This window comes from Heloderma suspectum, chromosome 12, assembly GCF_057233095.1.
Source record: "Heloderma suspectum isolate Gila_16-S chromosome 12, 16-S_ref, whole genome shotgun sequence".
Taxonomy (NCBI): domain Eukaryota; kingdom Metazoa; phylum Chordata; class Lepidosauria; order Squamata; family Helodermatidae; genus Heloderma; species Heloderma suspectum.
Window position 1 is genome coordinate 33,752,463 of NC_139469.1, and position 20,527 is coordinate 33,772,989.

Below are 20,527 nucleotides of genomic sequence, written 5' to 3' on the forward strand. Positions count from 1 at the left end.
AACGTTGTAAATGAAAGTTTACAGCCCCCTTTCATCCAGAAGAAGCTTTGATTCCCATATCATATACACCTTCCTGACTGGGAGATTGTCCCCTTTGAGAGGCGCTAGCATTCTGTGCAACCCACTTGTAGTGGCTGAACTGAGGAATAAGAAGCTGAGGATTTATACCCCAAAATAGGTTTTGGACCACTCCAGGTGAGATGACACACCCCTGCGCCTGAGAGACTTCCCTGTGAGATGCATCTCAGTTAATCAGGCTGGGATTCCCGGGACCTTATAAGGCTGGATATGAAAAGAGCACACCAAGGCTACAAATTTAAAGTTTTATTACCAAGACAGCAGATGGGATGGGATGCTGCCCAAACCCGAAGGGAAATGCAGTAGCAACAGTTAGCAACAGTTAGCTACCCATTCATACTTACAAACACTCTACCTATGCTGGCCAGGCAAATGGGGAGTTCTAAGTGTGCACTTGGCCCCAGGGTCTGCTGTTCCTCCAAGTTGCTACTGGTTCCTCAGCCTTTTATACTTTCCAGGAGAAGGGGGGCTTCCTTTGGGTCTCACACTCAATCTCTTGGAAGGTGCCTGTGTTCACACTTAGCCAAGGGCAGTTCCAAGCAGTTGTGACAACTTTCTGGCGCTTCTCTTTCAAGGCCGCATGGCACATCTTGTTATGCATGGTGCATCTTGTTGTTGCAGCAGCATCTTTTGCACCATTTTTTCCAGAGCCCCCTTCCCATCTCACATCCTTTCTTGCTATGTTTTCCTGTCTCGATGGAAATTTTCCCACATCTCCCTCCCGATCCTTATGGCCTTCCCCGTAAGAGAAACCACACACACAAACACTCTCACATCCCCCAGACATGACAGAAGGATGACCGAGTAATTAAAGCAGGATATATTTTAAAATTTCAAAAGCAATTAAGATAGCGTCCTCTGGGAATGAAAAGAGTTTATTCAGAGGACTTGGGGCGAGCGTTCGACGGCGGGTTAATGGTTATAAGTATGGGATTCTGGGTAATATACCTAATTTTATCTATCACGAGAACAGGTGAAAATATTACAAGCAGTGGAAAAGAAATGAATTACAGGCCTTTGAAATAAGCATTTTTGCACAAGGTTACTGCAACCATTTACACTCCAGGGCCTTTCAGCCCCACTGTTTTCACACTCACACCCCCCCTCTGTACCCATGGACATTCTGCCATAGTAGATGTGTTAAATCGCAGGCTGGCATCGGGGGCCGCCTCTCCAGGCCCACGCTGCCCCCCAGCAGGGGCCCCAGAAGTCTCCCCCACCCTGCTTGTGCTCCTCCTTGTCCGAACAAGGGCCTGCCCTCCCCAAGTGTACAAGCCGCAGCCTCCACATGCCGCATTCTCTCCTTCTGGCCAGCGGTGAGGGCTGGGCTCCAGACGGGCAAGCGAATGGGCAGCAGTGACAGCATGGAGGAGCGGGCTGGCCCGCTCAGGGAGGGGCAGCCACTGAGCCCCCTCCTCAGAACCTGGAGCCAGCACTGGATAGTCTCCGAAGGTCTCGCAGGATTCCCTTGTTGTTTTTATTCACCCCTGACAGGTTGTTTGTTAGGTAGCTTGGCCTACGTGTGCGTGTTGGTTTTTGAACGCCAGGTTCAGGGGCTGAACCACTGGGAGCCCTGGCTCAAGTTCTAACTTCCATTCTAGTTCCATTCTAGTCTTCCATCTCAAGTTCTAACTTCCATTCTAACTTCCACCTAACTTCCATTCACTCCTTTATTATTTAAAAACAAGAGAGTCTTGTGCCAGCTAAAGAGTAGCACAGTTACTGCGGCCAAAGGCCCCTGAAGCGGCCTGCTGCCGTTGTCATGGCAACGAGGCCCTCGTGCTCGCCTAGGGCGGCCCAGGCGGGCTCCGCGGAGGCCCCAGCATGCCTTGCGCCCCCAAGATGGCGGCGCCCAGCCCGAGCCCGAGCCGGAGCCGGCCGGCCCCCGCTTTCCCCTTCCCCTTCCCACCGCCCAGGGAGTCCGCGGAGGGGCAGCCCCCGCCGGCCGCCGACACGAAGAAGCCGCCGCCGCCGCCGCCCTGTCGGGCCTGTACGGATTTCAGGAGCTGGATGCGGGACCAAAAGAAGCAGGCGGGCTCGGTGATGGCCGGGGCGGGCCGGGGCTCTCCTTTCGGGGAGAGGAGCGGCGTGGCCGCGGGGAGCCCAGGAGGAGGCGAGGGGCGGTGAAACGGCTTGGGAAGGCTGCGTGGAGCTGGGAAGGGGCAGGGGAAGAGGCCTCCTGTGGGGCCAGGAATGGGGCGAGGTCTCTGTCCAATGCCTGAAAAGGGAGGGGGGCTATATCTGCCCCACATGGCTCAGTGGGGCGGAGGTGACAGTCCGTTCAGGAAGGGGAGGGAGAGACGCACTTCGCTCGCGGGCCCTGTGAAGCGCGGCGGGGGGCGGGGGGTAGCAGCGTCGGCCCTGGCTACAAGGGTTGGGGGGAGGTGGTGTAGGGCAAGCCAAGTGCGCCGTCCCCCTCTCCCGTTCAGTACGGTCTCATGACACATCTGTACAGTCTAATCGTTACGCCACTGAGCGCAGTGCGGGGCAGAAATATTCTCCCCCCCATGCAGCCATGTAGAGTTTAGATGCAGTGGCTCTCTTCTAAGGTTTTTGTAGAAGTCTATGGAGATTTAAGGTAGTGAGTTATTTCTGTTTTTAGGGGCACTGGAGATGCGATAAAGGTTTATGGAGCAGGAGGATGTGTGCGCGCGCATGTGGGAACTGTTTCTTTACTGTGCTGCTGCAGCATGTGTGTCTGTTATGTGTATCCATAGGGAGCTGTGGAACTTCCTACTGGCATCTAGGAACAAGGATGTATTTTCTGCCCTGTAGGGTACAGTAGCCCGGTTACTTTGTATAGGGTCACAAGGTGCAGGTGGTTTGCATGCTTTCTCTCGCTTCTTGCTCATGAGCTCACATTTTTCCAACCCAGGAAACAGAAATCAAAGAGAAAGAGTTTCCTCCAGATTGCCCTCTAGACAGAGAACAATTAGGGAGACATTCGTGGTCTTTTCTTCACACAATGGCAGCATATTACCCTGACCGGCCCACTAAAATCGAGCAACAAGAAATGATACAGTTCATCCACTTATTTTCCAAGGTTTTCCCTTGTGAAGAATGTGCAGAAGATATGAGAGACAGGTGAGTTGTTTGTTGAGCATGTCCATGACTGTGTGTATTCTGCAATAAAAGAAATCTAAATTCTGCAACAAGGTGATCCAAATTCAGCACCAAGAAAAGCCCAGTTCTGTGACTGGTTTACATTATGCAAATTAAGCAGATTTCCATAATGTCTTTTGCTTTGCATAATTCTGCCAGGCTTACTCTTCCGCATAATCTACTCAGGTTTTGCTTTTCAAGGGGAGAGACATGGAGCAATGCAGGTTACTAAAACTTTGTCCTCAGTCCTATGAAAAGTTTGTTCAGCCACACCTCTGGCTTCGGAAATATTATGCGTTTGCCCACATGCTTTCAAACCTATGCATGAGGCTAGAAGTGTGCTGATCCTGAGATTCTCAGAAAGCTGAATTATATACCCAGTACCACTTTTTTGTTTTGTTTTCTACCTACACACAATGAGCAGGCATCTGTAACTGAGATTCTGCTAACTTCTTGTTGTGGTTGATAACAAATTCTGTGAAACTCAAAAGCTTGCTACTCCTTCACCAACCTGAGTTGTTCCTGTCAAAGAAATAATATTAACTACTTTGTATCTCCTATCTTTTGGAATTGCATAGAAACCACTTTCTATGGAACTACACATTTTGGAATGATAACTTCTATTGGTGTTGTCATTTATATCTGTTCCATAACATATTTGGCCAAATTGTTAGCTTTCTGATATAGCTGTTCACCCTTTGCTGTAGCTACACAAGTTAATGTAAGTTAGGGAACAATCCTATGCTTGTTTAGATGGGAAAAAGTCCTGCAATTCCCAGCATTCCCCAACCAGCCATGCGAGCTGGAGAATACTGGGAGCTGTAGGGTTTTTTTCTTTTAAACATGCGTAGGGTTGTGCCTTTAGGGTGATTTGGGTTCAAGGAAAACATAGAACTATAAGGTCAGAAAGAATCCCAGATACTGAGCCTACTCTTCAAACAGAGTGAGGGTCACTTTTAACCAGCCTACAGTGGAGAACTTGGCTACTCATGGATTTATGTAGTTCATACTAGGGGCAGGAGTCACATTCAGCCAATTGCCAGCCTGTTTTGTCATTGGCAGAGAGATTCCAGTGGGCCAAGAATGCTCTTGTATGAGCAGCTGGCTACTTTAATTTAATTATTTATTGTTTGTCCCACCTTTTCATTAGTGTGCTCATAAGAGTCTTTTGATGATCCTAGTGATCCAGTAGAAAATGGAGGGCTGCCTCAACCATCTGCTGCTAATATTTGATGCTGGGTGACCACAGCAGGAATGACAAATGAAAGGTTGGCCTTGGTCCCTCTTGTTGTAGCAGTTGTTCCTGTGCCAGAAGCATCAAGATGTCAAAGTTTGGGTACATCAGGATAGTGGAATGTATTTACATCTCACTAGTATAAAATAAAAGACACTACTGTATCATATCCACTAGAGAGCAGAGTTGCACTGGATGATAAACTGGTATATTTCAGAGCAAATTGATTGTCACACAGATTTTTTTTTAAAAAGCAGTCAGTCGATTTTATTGCATATAACCATAGGTTCTTACTATTTTACCAGAAAAGAGAGACAGTCACATACAAAAAAGAAAAAAAAAACCCAGTTGAATAAGCCAATTAGATCAATTCACCATGTGCTCAAGGACCTTTGCTCTAGTCGTTTTTTTAGCAGCCACAGTGAATAAAACTACTTGATTAGTTATATCAGGATCTGTATCTACAAGTAGTTTATACATTTGCCCAGCCAAATAAAAAGTGAACCAGCCAAATACATCTTTTTCTGAGCTATTTGTCAAATAGCTCACATGCCTCGCTTGTAGAAGGTAGTGTCTAGTTTCACAAGAATATTTCTGTTAAGCATAAGATTGGAAAAATAAGCTCTAACCTTAAACTAGCTCTCCCCTCTGGTTTGTTGGCAATGCCCCCAGTAAGTTTGAAGACTGCTCTCTTGGGTGTAGTGGTGCTGCCAGACATTCCCACATCCCAGGAATGTATATGCGATACAAATGAAAACTAATTTCACACCTGTTCCAAAATCCATATTAGCATATATTAATCCTTTATTAGGCCCACTGAAAGGACACAGAAAATGTGTGCAAATGTTTGCGATCTCCAGATCTCTCTATCAGCAAAGATATTACAAAAAGCAGGTTCAGGGTTGGGTGGGAAGAGGGAGGAAAAAAGAAGCAAGAACTCTCCTGCCTTCCCAGCCATAGGAAGAAATGGGCTGAAAATACAAAATGGCATCAGGCTCTTTTTGGTTTTTCCTCATCCACAGAATACAAAGAAATAAACCTGATGCCAGCAACAGGCGTAACCTGACACAGTGGTTTTGCCGGATTCACAACGAGGTGAATAAGAAGCTGGGGAAGCCTGAATTTGACTGTTCTCTTATAGACGAACGTTGGCGGGATGGTTGGAAAGATGGGTCCTGTGATTAGGAAGGTTGTCCAACATGATTAAAAAACTATCAAAATCACATCTGGGATGGACCTTTGCTGAGACATGCAACTGTGCCTTTGTACTGGATTTGATGTGACAGGGGCAGGGTCTGGGAGTTACTTTATGGGTCCTGTCTGTTTCTGGTTTTGGAAAATGTGATAATGAACAAGTCTCTGTAGTTCTTGTGATACTGTGAGAAACGTTTCTGCCTCCTGGTTGTGCGCAAGTGCTGCCTTGAAAACCTAGGCAATTTTTGGAAGAACCATTTCTCTAGCCCCTGTATTGGACTGAACATACTTTCTGGATATCGTATATGCAGGTGCCTGTGACTTTCCCCCCCGCCCTGGTATCTTTTTGCTTTCATTTGATTGCTTCTCTCTGTGTTCACCACACTGTTCTTCATACCTGTTTTCTTCCCTTATCCTTGTAATCTGGAATGCGCTTTTAATTATTTCAAAGCGAGTGCAACATAAAGTTAACCACTCTGGAGCTGTTCCTGCTGACATTTCTCCAGGATTCTCTTGCTCCCCAGGATGCTCCCAAAGCTTGGAAGGTAAAATCATTAGCGTGCAAATTCAGGTCTTTCATTTCAGCCGCAGGCAGTAGAAGTTATCAGTAGCATTTCCCTCTCTCTGGCCAGACCAGAGAAGAGGACCATGCAAATCAAAGCATGAAATAAGCACAGGGAAAATTCAATTATGCAGGTCATGATAGGTATCACTCCTAGGAATGAGAATTCATGAACTTTATATTAGTCCCACAGCATTGGAAGGTTCACTGAGCTTCCTTTTCAAGCAGGGTTTCTTTTTACCTACCAGGGTTTTGTTCTTTTACCTACCAGAACTTCGTGTGCCAAAGGTCTGTGAGAGAGTCTAATAGGGAACAGATGTGCTGTGAGCATGTCGGGTTGGAGGTGAACCTTTATGTCAAGTGAGAATCCTTGTGGTGTAGGCTGGCTGCAGCCAGTCATTAGCAGTGACACTGGCAATAAAGCAGGAGGTTGATGAACTGGGAGATAGATGGGAAAAGATCTTGGGCCATGCATACACTATGCATGGGGTAAAATCTTTCCCCTACTGCTACAGGAAATTCTGAGCTTTAGATTGTATTGCATCAGTATAAATTTAGGTTTAACTGGGCACAATTCAGATAACTTTTCACTTATGTAATTACATAAAGCCATTGGCCGGATTCAGATGTAACCATGGTTTCTTGTTTACATGCACAAGCTATGGCAAACTTTGGGCTTGTGTGTCCCCACCTTCCTCTGTGAAGGGAGAATGACGCTTCCATTTGAAGTTTGTAACAAGCAATTTCCATTTTGTCCAAATGTGGGAAACTGGTTTGAAAAATTAATTACCAGACAAATTAACTAGTTGTTGACTATCAAACCATGGTTTGATACTCTGGTTTGTTAACTATGGTCCTAGATTCATAGGTCTGTCTCCCGCTTTCACTTTTGATTTGTTCATTTCATGAGTTATTTTAACAGCCTCATATAAAAGAGGATTGAGTGCGTTGCCTCACTGGAAATAAACATGTGGCTCTTGACCATCTTACTAGCAAAACTTGAGTTTATATGGGTATGTTTATTGCATTTATTTTTACAGAGATTTCTAATGGTTTGCTGAGGCCCAATCCATTCATGCAGTTAGCTTTGTGCAAGCAAAGGGGCTTCCCCATTTACTAACATTGGTGAATGCATTGTGTGTGCAGCCTTACAATGCAGAGAGGACCATGGAAAACTGCCCACATCAAAGCTCTGCCATAAGGTTTTGCCCATACCCCACATGTACATTTTTGTAGAAACAGTGTCTTAGGCAGTGCGCATGACTGCATCCCCCCCACCCCCCGGCCCGAATAATTAACTCTTCAGTGACCAGGAAGCTTATAAGCACAGGCAGAAAATTTCTTGTGCTCCATATAATTCACCTTGCTGCTCTTGTGTTTTTGTTTTAGGTCTTTTTGTTTCCAAGCTAAGATAGTATGCCAAGTCTAGACTAAAAGTCTTATGGGCTTAGGGTTGCCAAGTCCTGGATTGGAGATGGTACATGTACCTTGAAATACTCCCAGGCACCAAGAGAAAGCGCAGTTCCTAAGTGGACTGCCTTTCTCCTCCATGTACTATGAGTCAAATTTTACAATCCAGCTAGTTACAGCAGGAGGATAAAAGGTTAGCAAGAGAATGACACTGGAGGCTCACCGGCTGTAGCCTTGCTTGGTGCCTTTAAATTTGCATTCATAGTCCCTAGGCAAGGACCCGGCCGCTCTGTATGGCTGTATTGCTAAAGCCAAATGGATTTTTGATGAAGGAACAACGTAACATTTTGTACCCTGAATTTTAAAAAGTCAAGTTGCTCTTGTTAGGCATTTCATTGGTAAAGAACGTGAATCGTTTGAATGCGCTAGATGAAGGCAATTGTAAAGACTGTCTCAAAACGTATTTATTTCTTGTGTGATGACCAAATAATAAAAGTAAGTATTTCATTCTCCATTCCTCCATTAAAAAAAATTGTTTGCCAGTGTTACAGGTCCCAGTAGCCTTTGAGAGAGTCATATCATCTATCTGCAAGCCAGCTTCAGTAATATTTTATGATTTATGTAGAGAGATGAGTAAGGTATCAGATTAAAACATGTTTCCAGGAAGATAGCAGCTTTGCCAATCCCCCCCCCCCCCCCGCCCCGATGAACTTGCCACAAGAGAACCTGAGGTCAGCTCAGGTTACAGTCTTTGAAGCCTGTCGCTGTTGGATGTGCAAGTTCTGGCTTTGATCTTCTAAGGTGAGACCTCCCTAGCCAATGCTGGCTGGGGATGATGGGAATTGTAGTCTGACACATCTAGAGGGCAGCAAGTTGCAGCAGGCTGTATTATGGAATGTTATGAGTTTTTCAGCTGCTCAGAATTTTTTAAACTCTGGCACCAGGGACCAAATGGAGCTGGTGGTAGGAGGGGATGCACAGAATGAGCAAGGCAGCATTGTCATAGTGATAGCCCACTATAGACAGGCAAATCCCATGATCCTGCTATACAAGCAGCTGCTACACCAGTGTTAACCCTAGCATTCCAAGCAGCAAACAGCAACCTCACACACACAAAACCCTAGCAGAAACAAGTGACTGTAGAAATGCCACCAGTCCTGTGTCCCTGGCAAGTCCACCACCACTGCAGCCACCAGGCAAGGGGGACTTATAATTAGTGACGAGCAAACTTACCCTGGATGAATTTCTTATTTCTTAGGATAATAATGAACTCACACGTGTAAGCTTGGACAAGAGTTCTCCCTTAAAATGAACTCTTGATGTGCGAAAATGAGCTTTTGCGCATGCGCAATATCAAAGTGCATCTTGGGAGCTGTAGTTTGGAAATGTGTAGTGTGTCATGACATCATGTGTCAAGTTCTCAGGATGCAAAAAAAAAAAGTACTGTAGGAAGCCCAATGAGTTTCGGCCTTTTTCTTATTTTTAGGGCTTCAGGGGGTAGAGAAAAAATTCTGCAGACTTTTTTCTCTACCCTCTGAAGAAGGCCTAAACATAAGAAAAAGGTCGAAACGTGTTGAGCTTCCTACAGTAAATGTTTTTGCATCCTGAGAACCTGTTTCTCTTCGTTGTGATTTACTTTGGATGCTCACCTCCTGTTTTCATGACATCATGTGTCACCACATTTTGTACCCCTTTGTTGATCGGTTGTTTATGTATGGCCTCTCACAAAAACATTCCACCCACCAGTAACAGTAAATAAAGTACATGTTTACTTGGCAAACAAAATAAAAGAAAGTACTGTATGAATAACGACGATCCAAATACGATACAATGAGAGTGAAAGAGAGATGTGACATTATCACAGCTTACAGTAAGCAAGAAAAGGTTTAATCCAACCAACTTGGTGCATGTGTAGAAATAATGTTTAGATTTAGACTGTGCATGCTCAGAAGCTCAAACAATTCTGAGCTTAATAGTAAATTTTAAAATGCCGGTCCAAGCTCATTAAGAAGGTGGAACTCCCTCGCTAGGGAACTCTGCCATGCCCCCTCTTTAATAAGCTTCTGCCACGCATTAAAAACGTGGTTGTTTAGGCAGGCATTTGGGGTGGGTTAAATGATGCTTTAAGGTGGAATTGTATTGTTTTAAACTGTTCTTAAAAAGATGGGGGTACCAGACCACCTTACCTGTCTCCTGAGAAACCTGTACGAGGGTCAAGAAGCAACAGTAAGAACCAGACATGGAACAACCGATTGGGAAAGGAGTATGACAAGGCTGCATATTGTCGCCCTGCTTATTTAACTTATATGCAGAGTATATCATGAGAAACGCTGGGTTGGATGAATCACAGGTCGGAATTAAGATTGCTGGGAGAATGATCAACAACCTCAGATACGCAGATGATACCACCCTAATGGCAGAATGCGAAGAGGATCTCAAGAGCCTCTTGTTGAGGGTGAAAGAGGAGAGTGCAAAAGCTGGTTTGAAACTCAACATTAAAAAAACGAAGATCATGGCATCTGGCCCCATCACTTCCTGGCATATAGAAGGTGAAGAAATGGAAGCAGTGACAGATTTTATTTTCTTGGGCTCCAAGATCACCGCAGATGGTGACTGTAGCCATGAAAGTAAAAGACGCTTGCTCCTTGGGAGGAAAGCTATGGCCAACCTAGACAGCATAGTAAGAAGTAGAGACATCACCTTGCCGACAAAGGTCTGCATAATCAAAGCTATGGTTTTCCCAGTAGTAATGTATGGCTGTGAGAGCTGGACTATAAGGAAGGCTGAGCGCCGAAGAATCGATGCTTTCGAACTGTGGTGCTGGAGAAGACTCTTACGAGTGCCCTGGACTGCAAGGAGGTCAAATCAGTCCATCCTAAAGGAAAGCAACCCTGACTGCTCATTGGAAGGACAGATACTGAAGCTGAAGCTCCAATATTTTGGCCACCTAATGCGAAGAGAAAACTCTCTGGAAAAGACTCTGATGCTGGGAAAGACTGAAGGCAAAAGGAGAAGGGGACGGCAGAGAATGAGATGGCTAGATAGCATCACCGATGCAATGAATATGAACTTGAGCACACTCTGGGAGAGAGCGCAGGACAGGAAGGCCTGGCGTGCTATGGTCCATGGGGTCACGAAGAGTCGGACATGACTGAACGACTGAACGACAACAAAGGAGTACAGCAATCGCAACCTGTGGCGACAAGCTGAAGGGCGTCCTGCAATCGGGGGTTTGAATCCTTTGGCAGCCCGAACACAGCTAGCAGCAGCAACTTGTAAACAACCATTCTGACAGAGGCAGAGAAGGGAGGGGTGCCATTCCAGTCCCAACTACCAGCCCATGCCGTAGTGCCAGTACTTCAGAGACCCACGTATAGACCCCACAGGTTCAAGTCCTGCAGCAGCGCACATGCCAATGTTCAGTACCGTACATGTGTATTGGTGTCTGTGAGAACAAGCGTTTTTCGAGGGAGAGGAAAGGGGGCCGTATGGACCGCAACAAAAAGCTCACGGAATAATGCTGCAAGCTGCCTGGTAGCCTGGCAAGAAAGAATAAAGCAGTGGGAATCAGATTTGTGTTTGAGTCTCACCCCTGGGAAATCTAGCTATGGCCTCTTCAAGGCAGTGCTTACCTTTGGGGAATCTTGGCAGCAACAAGTTCTGTAAGGAAAAAATAAGACATTGGGACTGGAACTCAGGCCTCTAGATCAGGGATGGTCAACTTGTGTTCCTCTAGATGTTGCACAGCAGTTCCCATCATTCCTCAACATTAGCTATGCTGGCTAGGGTTGATGGGAGTTGTAGTGGAACAACATCTGTGGAGCACCTTGGATGGCTCTTTTAGAGTTCTGATTGGTTCTGACTGAAACCCGGAGCGGATTCACCGCCCCATTAACATTGGAGCCACCAGCCTCCACTGCCTCCATTTCATACACCCCAGCTCTACTCACATAGGAAGCTGCCACATACAGGCTAGACTATTTGTCTATCTAACTTGGCTTTCTCCACTCTGACTGGCATCAGAGAGGTCTTTCACATCACATTTATTATTTATAATACTTTTATACTGCTTAGCATGTTAAAATCCCTAGGTGGTTTACATTAAAATACAACATAAAATATAGAAATGAGATAAACATAATAAGTAATTTAAAATAATTAATAACATTTAAAAACATATTATAACAATAATACAGTGTGGTCACAGAGTCCCGCACACGCCAGGGAAAGCCTGTGTGAATAGGTGTTTGGAAGAGGTGTTTAAAACTTGCCACCATTTTGGCCTCTGGAATCACACGTGTTCCAAAGGGTAGGTGCCACTGCTAAGAAGGCCCCCTTACATTCAGTCATTACCTGGTGACATTGCATTGGCCACAGAACGACCAGCAGGGCCTCCTCAGATCTCAGAGGTCAACTGAGTAAGTATAAGGGAAGATGGTAGACTAGGTATCCTGGTCCCGAGGCGTTTAGGGCTTTGTATGTCAACAGCAAAACCTTGAACATGGCTCTGTAGCTAATTGGCAGCCAGTGCAGTTCTTTTAACACAGGTGTAATACCTGTATATCTAGGTGCTCCACTGATCCTTTGGACTTGAGATGGCTGCGGATTGAACCTGGGACTGTCTGCATGCAAAGCATGTGCTCTATCAGGAGCTATGATCTGTCCCCTATAGTTGAGGAAGGGCTTTAGTGCCATGATAGGGCACATAGTTTATATGCAAAAGGTCCCAGGTTCAGTCTCTGGCATCTCCAGATGGAATTGGGAAAGAGTTTTTGCGGAAACCCTTGAGAACTGCTGCCAGTCAGTTTAGTAGACAATGCTGAGGAAGTCAGACCAATGGTTTGACTCAGTATAACGCAGCTTCTTAAGTAGTGGCCCTGATTCACTTGCCAGGAGAGATAATATAGCCACTGGGACAACAATCACCCATCCAGTTTAAGGAGTTGCACCGAGCACTGTCTCTGTCTGCTCTTGCAAGGAAACAGTCCAGTGTTTGGCCAGCGGTGGCATTAAGTGAAACCAAAATATCAGATGTTCACCAATAATGGCGGCTATGCTCTCCATTACCTTCCCCCAGTGCATGGTGACATTTATTTGGGAACAGCATTGGTTCCCTGGGTAGGAGGCCCTACTAGAAATGGTTCAAGTTGGGTAGGGTTTAAACCAGTATACAGGTTCCTCATACTATAGGACAGGGATGGGGAACCTCTGCCCAAAGTCTACATTCAATTTTGGAGATGCTCTCAGGGCCCCCATGGCAGTGATGGGTGGGGCAAAAGGGGTGGGGCAAAAGGGGTGGGGCCAAACATACCAGCATATTGCAGCTTGCAGCTCTTACTGCCAGCAAGTGGGCCTTTGGAGACGCCTATTGTCAGGGTTCCCCTTATGACTCGGACCTCCTGAGCAACTTCTTAAGGATCTCTTGCCTCCTTCAGAATCCCACCTTCCTTCTTTTACCTTCCCCTTTCCAATAATGTGGGGTTTAGATTGTAGATGTGGGGTGAATGACACTCTAGACACAAGGTTTAACCACAACAGTTTACTGGTAAATTAAAGGAAGCAAATAACAACTAAAGGTATTTACACAATAGAGCTGAGTGATACAAAAGGCATTAAGAGAAAATAACAGTTGCAAAATGCAAGTTCCTTTACCTTAGCTGTACTTAGACTTCTCCAGGCTGCTTCTTCCTGCTTCCTTTTCAGGCTCTGGTCTCCCTAACTCTGCTTTTATTGCTCTGGTCTTTCTGACTCTTTTTATACCCTCCTCCCTCAAAACCAAAAGTACTGTTTCAGACCTGAGGGAATGAAACTTAACCAGGGAACTCAAACTGAAACTTAACCAGGGAAATGAAGCTACTACTCTCAGAGACACCCTCTCCCAACACAAAATTCCAGGCTTCTAGGCCTGACCATTTTCCTTGCCTCTGTAGGCCTCAAACCTTCACACCTATATTCAACCATTGAGAATGTGGGGAAAATGCACACAAGCCAGGAATGCACCAAATGATCAGTAGTTGGGGCAAAGGAGGCGTGGTCATCCTGGAACCCTGGAAGGCCAGATTGGGGGCCCCAGGCCACATTTGGCTCCCGGGCCTGAGGTTCCTCACCCCTGCTGTAGGAGAAAGGCCAGAGAGAAGCTATGCCTTAGGTATTTGCAGGACAGTCCTGAGCCACTTGGCTCCTGTTTCTCTGACAAGGGAAACCCCTTATCTGGCCAGATTCTCTTGTTATTTAACTAGCAACACTCTGAACAGAGGTAAGAAGTAGCACTTCTCCGATTGCAATAAATGTGTCACCCTTGTACAAACAATCCCTCTTTGGTTTAACTGTGCCACTTTAGGTCTCCAGATACCATAAGGGGCATAGCTTTTTTGTTCTTTAAAAGCTGTCCAAAAGGGAGACTAGCAGATGAAGCTTCTCCCATTACAGTGCAACAGGTAGAAGAAGCTGCACCTGCTAAAATTCTCTCTTCTGTTCAGCTGCGAAAGATCCTTCTGGCCACAGGGACCCAGTGGCAAATGCATTCCCAGTCACAATCACTTGTACATACATCATTGTTCTCTACCAGTTTTTCCAGAATCTTTTCACATACATCCATTTTAAAACATCAACTGAGTCTCACCTAGATATTTAAGGATTATTTTCACAACTGGCAATCTATTCAAAACAAAACCTAATGCAGTTCAAGCTGAAGGCAACTGATTTTCACACAGATACCTAAAACATTTCTTATTTCATCTTGTTCCTTTCTTGCCAGAGTTGGGAATGACTCCTCCATGCTGCATTCATGGGACCAGCCAGGGAAGGCCGAAATCTGTATTCTCAAGGGCTATGCTAGTCTTCTAATCTGGGAGCACCTTTAGCAAACTTTTAAACTTTACATTTGGCCTTCCCTTTGCTTTAGATTATCAGCTCAATCCAATAATATTTTATAAACTGGCACAATTTATTATTTTTTAAATACTTCTTGATTAAAATTTAATAGGGCCAATGGGTGGCTGGGAATGACAGATAAATAAACTTCTTTAGGGCACAATCCTATGGGGATAGGCAGCTCTCTCTGAACCATCCAATGCAGGGCAGGAGACGCACGGAAGGGATTGTCCCCTAGACGCTTCAGCCGTCCTGCATTTGCAGCTAGACAGCTGTCACCTGTCAGCAAAATCAGCTGTCTTGCTGTGGGAAGGCAGAGTGGGGGAGGCGGCTAACGGACGATACATGGGATGCGTCGTCCTGGCGTTTCCACCTTCCCTGCCCCGTAACGCCCCGTTTCCCCCTCTCTGCGCTCCTCTTCTGAGCATGGAGCGCGGGGCCATTACGGACTGCCTACAAGGCAGTGCGGGGGGAGCGGGGGAAGTCGGTTCTCCGGGAACCAACGTATTCTATGGCCATCTAGCGGCTGACTAGCGGCCACAGGATTGCTCCCTTAGGGTCCAGATCAATCTGGGGGCTGCCAGTTACCTACCACTGCAGCAGATGGATGTTACATCCTTCTGTCTCTTTCTGTCTTTCTTTCTTAGCGTTATGCTGGTGGGTGTCAGGTGACACTGAGGAAGGGAACTTTAAATCCCGTCTTTCTCTCTAGAAATCAGAAATAGATGCAGTGAGACTATGACTCACCTGTATTTGAGAAAAAAAACCACAAATGCATCATAGCAAATCTTTAAAGTGACCTTTTTCCAGCTCCCCAGTCCACACATACCCCACGAAAAAAGGGGAAGACAGTAGAAGAACTCCAAAGGGGCAGACTATTAGAGGAGGAGGAGGAACTAATTTATTTCCTTTCTCCATAGAAATGGGCAGGGTGTACATCTTGTATATCAACTGGTCCCCAAATATGTGGTATTTATGAGCTGTGCATGTGGTGAGTTGAGACACCTCATGTGTTTTGTTGCAGAAGGGTAATCTACAGCACGGGAGAACAGTAGGAGACAGTCTTAAAAGAGCTCTGATAACCGTAATTCTGGGGAACGGTGTACGTGTGTGCGTGTCTGTCTGTCCTCCCAGTCCTGAGCAGAGAAATGATGTCATAGTTGTCATGGCATCAGTATCTATGGAACGAAAATCATCATCATGCAAGGGAAGGGAGGGGCGAGAACTGGTGCAGAACGGCAGCTTGAAATGGAGGGGATTCCTTTTCATCCAGCATTTCGTGCTACATCCACATTGCCATGTCCTATATCCCTGGTTAAGGAGACACCTGGAATAACTGCCCTCTGTTCATTCTGTCCTCAAGATCACTGGTGTGCATTAGCATCCTTCTATAATCATACATTGAAAGGGTGTGGGGTGGGGGCAGAGCTGAGATTCAAACTGGAGACTTTCTAGTTAATAACTCTGGCTCTAAGCCACTATCCTACAGTAGCACCTTATGTGTCTTAAATAAAGGTGAGCAGGGCTAAGTTATCCAGGACTCGGTGTGCTTCCTTCTGAGCATGTGCAAAGTGCTTTGCCTTCACTACTGATGATATTAGAGGACAGGACTTTAGGACAGCCATTACCCATCCTTTCTAGCAATATCAGGGCACAATCCTGTGCACGTTTAGACAGGAAAAAGTCCTACAACTCCCAGCATGCCCCAGTGAGCATGGCTGGCTGGGGGATGCTGGGAATTGTAGGACATTTTTCTCTCTAAACATGTATAGGATTGCCTTATACACCCTTAACCTCTGTGTATAGGGTGCGCGCGCGTGCGGCTAATTTCCATTAGCAATCTTGAATACACCGCTAAGGAGAAAGGGTGGCAGTTGCTCATGAATGGAAAAGACAATTTTATTATCTTCCCTTGGTGGTGGGGAACAAGTAGTGTGGAGAGAACAATAAAAGCCTAGCAGTTGCTCTGCCTGTCTGGAGTGGAGCAAAACTATGTTCTCATTTCCTGCAAACAAGATTCTCACTTCCCAATTGCGACACTCCACAGGGAAGTCCTCACTACCACAAGCTCTCAACAAATGCTAGTTGACACCTGACATTTTGTGGCCGATGTCATTTAGATCTTTCATAGTTTCTTGGTCATGGGTTACATTCTTGGTGAGAGAGCGTGACCGGGATCATGATAACATGAGCAATGAAATGCTTTGGGGAGATTGTTCAGGAGAAGCAAGAGCTAGAGAGGTTGGTGGGCTGCAGCCCAGGGCCACGGCCACAGCTCCCTCCCTCCTAGAGATCCTTCTTCCCTCCAGGGCTGGCCAGTTGCTGACCCCTACGATACTTCCTCCTTGCTGCTTTGTAGGGTGGCTTAGGACCATAAGCCCCTAGTGCTCCTCCAGGCCTTACCGGCACTTTACAGCCTTTCTTGCTCCATCTGCCTGGCATAAACTCTTCAGTCTGCAGCCTCTTTTCCTGCTGCCCCTACTCTTCCCTATCCATGGAATAAACTCTCCCTCTCCACCCACCTAGCTGCTTCTTTCCTCTTTAAATCCCTCCTCTTATATTCTCTCCCTCACCTGTGAGATGCATCAGGCCCCCTCTGGACTGATTTTCCAACAATAAAACCTGGCTTTCCCAGAAAGCTCTCCTACAAGCTGATCTTTGTTATTTTTAATGACTGCACTGTTTTTAATTGCATTAAAAAAAAAAAAACTCACCACAGGCTGTTTCATTGTAGATGTGTCATGATTTTCATAGTGGTTTATAAGCTGGTGTTTGAAATCTGTTTTGTCAGCTGCTCTGAGTGCTGTGTGAACAGCAGAGGCTGTGTCATATAAACAATGAATATTAATTCTTAGTATGTATATAATGCTTTTTTAAGTATGCAAAGCACTTCAGCCAAAGTTGTTGTGATTCTTACAACAACCCTACAAGGTAGTTCAGTACTATTATGAACTCATATTATAGATTGGGGACTGGTGGCTGAGAGAGACAAAAGGGTGGAGCAGTGGCTTACATAAGGCCGCCCTGATAGTCTATGAGAGAGGCGAGATTTGAACAAAAGACTCTCTGAGTCACAGCTCAGTCTCATACCCACTATGCTAGCCCAGCTTTTGAGTTAAATTAGGAAGCAAACAAACATCTATTTCTTCCACACCACCTTCCCTGTCTCCTCCTCCACTCCCAGCCTTACTCTCCTCATTCCCACTGATTATGCGCCAGCCCTTGGTGCCTTTTTCTCCACCCCACCCTTGCCTTGTCCACCTAACGCAAATCACAGAACATTGGAAGTTGCCTTATCCTGGGCCTGTTCAGACGTCACGCTAAGCCATGGTGGTTGGGGCATTTCCTGTAAGCACAGTGGCTTAGCGTGTTGTGTGAGGGGAGAAAGCCACGTTTCGCATGGTTACTAAGCCATCCAGGTAACCACCCCCTGCAAAGGGTTAAGGGGCTCTGGGGTGGCTTATCGTTATGCATGGTGGGCTTCCTGGTGGCTTAAACGGGCTCTGGAGGACCTCCAGGCTGCGACCACAGAGTCTGCCACCTACAGCATCCGCTACTGTGGGTGATGGTCTAGCTGCTGCCGACTTTCTCGATGGTTGTGCAGCCATTCTGGACAATGGCGTGGCTGCCGGGAGCCTGTTCGCATCCAGAGGGTGTCTGGATGCGAGCAACTCACTCGGTTAAGTTCGCCTGGTAACTACGGAGGGGGGGTGGTTGGCGGAACCATGCGGTGCCACATGGTTCCCGGTTGTCTGATGGGCCCACATGTAGCGGTTCTGCTATCCCCCTCCCGTAATTCCCCTAACCACCCTCCCCCGTGCGCGTGTGAATAGGCCCACTGAGTCAGATCCCTGGTCCATGTAGCCCAGTACCGTTGACATTGATTGGCAGGGTTTTTTTCAGGCAGGTCTTTTTCACACCCTCCCTGGAATTGCCAGGGATTGAACCTGGGGCCTAATGCATGGAAGGCAGGGGCCTGGCCAGTGAGCTCCAGCCCTCCACAATGGTAAGCCCTTTGGGAAGGAGACCAGATGACTTCTGGATTTTGTACAGTGCCCTGTCTGTGATTGGTACTACCAGAGTAAAGGGTAAGTCCCAAGAGCAAGTTTGCTTGCCTAGGTACTCAAAATATCTGGTGCCCAGCCATCAGGAATTTATTCCCCCCCCCCCGCCATTTCTGTGTATATTTGCTTCCTAGTTATTCTCTCCCCTCTCTCTCATCCTACTTTTAAATGGAGACATGCCCCTCAATTTCAGCCCGGGAGATAAACGATGAGGAGAATGTCCCAGCATAATGTAAGTCCAAGACAGGGCAGCGGCTAGCAGCTTATCAGACGTGGGCAGTTGTCCATGTTTGCAGGATATACTTTATTCCTTGTCTGACGGTGACGGAGCCTGTAACTAGCAGCCTGTAACACATTCAACTGAAACAACCTCAAGTATTTATCTGTTTACACCTGCCTCCGTTTCCTTCTCCTGTCGTTTCCCCTAGGGGCAGGGATCTATCCTCTTGTGCTCCGCAAAGCGCCATGCACCCTTATGATGTGAGATAAATGACACAAATAAATAATAACAGAAGACAGGACTTCTGGAATCTAGGTGCAAAATGGTGGTCAGTTAGCTACTACACTCACGGCAGTGCTGTTCACACAACATGCTAACACACACTCAGTTGTTGAGTGTGGATTATTGTTGAACTGTGGGCTGTTTGTTGGACTGTGGGTTAGCGTGTTGCCTGAACCCAGGGCATTTTCCACAGGGTGGCTTGTTAACCACCCTGAACAACCCAGCAACAAACCATGGGTTCTCAAGGTGGCTTGCTCAAGAAAAATAAGCCACACTGCATGGTTAACAAGCCACCCTGCAGAAAATGCCTTGGCTAACCCATGGTTCAACAAACAAACAACGGTTTAACACTTTGTGCGGGTTAGCATGTTGTGCAAACCCAGTCACTGGGATGAACTGTGCATAAAAGTTCAAATTTACATCTGAGTTACTACAGTTCACCACACTTCAAAACTGGCCAGCAGAGCTGCACCAGGACCTGGTCAAAGCCAATTAATTAAAGCTAATATTGTGCAAGCGAGGATCACAGAGGCTGAGAGACAAGTGGTTAAAAAAAGACAGGGGTGCTGAACTCAGGCCCAAGTTCCCCAGAAGGCTGTCAATAATTTGGTGGTTTCCTGACTTATGGTTTTGTTTGGCGGTTATGCACAGTTTTTTCCCCATTCTCAAGTGTTGAAATGCCTCTCTTGAGGCTTAGTTACCAAGAGTAAGAGCTGGGGGGTGGGGTATTTTTCCCTCCTCCCCCTTTGGCCCCTTGGCCTGTGGTCCCACCCACCGCTGGAATGTGGCCAAGAGCTTCTCCAAAATTCAGTTTGGCTGAAAGTTGTTTTCACCACCCCTGGGCATTAGGTCTTGATGTAACATCAGCAATGGCAGATTTTTTTACTTGTACCTTCACTTGCTGTTGGCAAGACACTGAAAGTCAGAAACCCTTGCTGATCTACTACAAATCACCTGCAGAACTGCCTACCAGTAGATCCCACCCTAGGGGTTTAGCAACATTCATGGAGGAGGAGAGGTCTATCAACAGCCACTAGCTGGGATGGCTATGTTGGAACCACCATGTTCAAAGGCATCCCACCTGCTGGAGACAGACAACAGGAGAGGGTGGATGGTTTCAGGCCATGCTTGTGGGCTTCCCAGGGACATCTGGCCAGCCACCATGGAGAAGAGGCTGCTCAACAAGATGGGCCTTTCCCAGGGCTATTCTTATATTCCGACCTGTCTTGAAACTCTACCCTCTGTGCAACAAACAAAAGGCAAGAAAAGTCCTTAACAGAAATCTATGCCATGAAAAAATCTTTTCCTCCTTTACACTGAACCTGTCCAGCTGCCCTCTTTTTTGTCATCTATATCCCCAAATTAGTCTGATTTCTTAAAAGTGGCCTGAGGGACCTTTCTTGCCCCCCCCCCACCCAGTGCAATGCAAGCAGCAGCAGGCTACTAATGAAAGGTCTGCAGAAGAAAAGAAAAAAAGGGGCACTGACATGTAGAAATGCAAAATAATA

At 46.3% G+C, this 20,527-nt stretch overlaps 1 protein-coding gene across 3 annotated transcripts; it reads left to right on the plus strand.

The window, feature by feature from the left end:
- Positions 1–1,893: 1,893 nt before the first annotated feature.
- On the plus strand, positions 1,894–9,361 carry GFER (growth factor, augmenter of liver regeneration). Of its 3 annotated transcripts, none has more exons than XR_014785619.1 (4): positions 1,894–2,118; positions 2,954–3,162; positions 4,362–4,516; positions 5,437–5,630. XR_014785619.1 is itself a non-coding variant. In XM_084819012.1 (4 exons), the coding sequence occupies exons 1-3, from the start codon at positions 1,903–1,905 to the stop codon at positions 4,411–4,413; spliced, it is 477 nt and encodes a 158-aa protein (XP_084675138.1). In that variant the 5' UTR covers positions 1,894–1,902; the 3' UTR covers positions 4,414–4,448; positions 5,437–5,661. The 3 variants fall into 3 exon arrangements, 2 of the variants coding, with proteins under 2 accessions (XP_084675138.1, XP_084675137.1); XM_084819012.1 differs by having other exon boundaries at positions 4,362–4,448; positions 5,437–5,661; XM_084819011.1 differs by lacking the exon at positions 4,362–4,516 and having other exon boundaries at positions 5,437–9,361.
- Positions 9,362–20,527: the final 11,166 nt, after the last annotated feature.

Bases quoted from the DNA above. Each gene is read 5' to 3' on its own strand.
- GFER (XM_084819011.1), top strand. From the start codon at position 1,903: ATGCCTTGCGCCCCCAAGATGGCGGCGCCCAGCCCGAGCCCGAGCCGG. The intron at 2,119-2,953 runs GTGATGGCCGGG...TTTCCAACCCAG, and splicing joins AAAAGAAGCAGGCGGGCTCG to GAAACAGAAATCAAAGAGAA. The intron at 3,163-5,436 runs GTGAGTTGTTTG...CCTCATCCACAG, and splicing joins GCAGAAGATATGAGAGACAG to AATACAAAGAAATAAACCTG.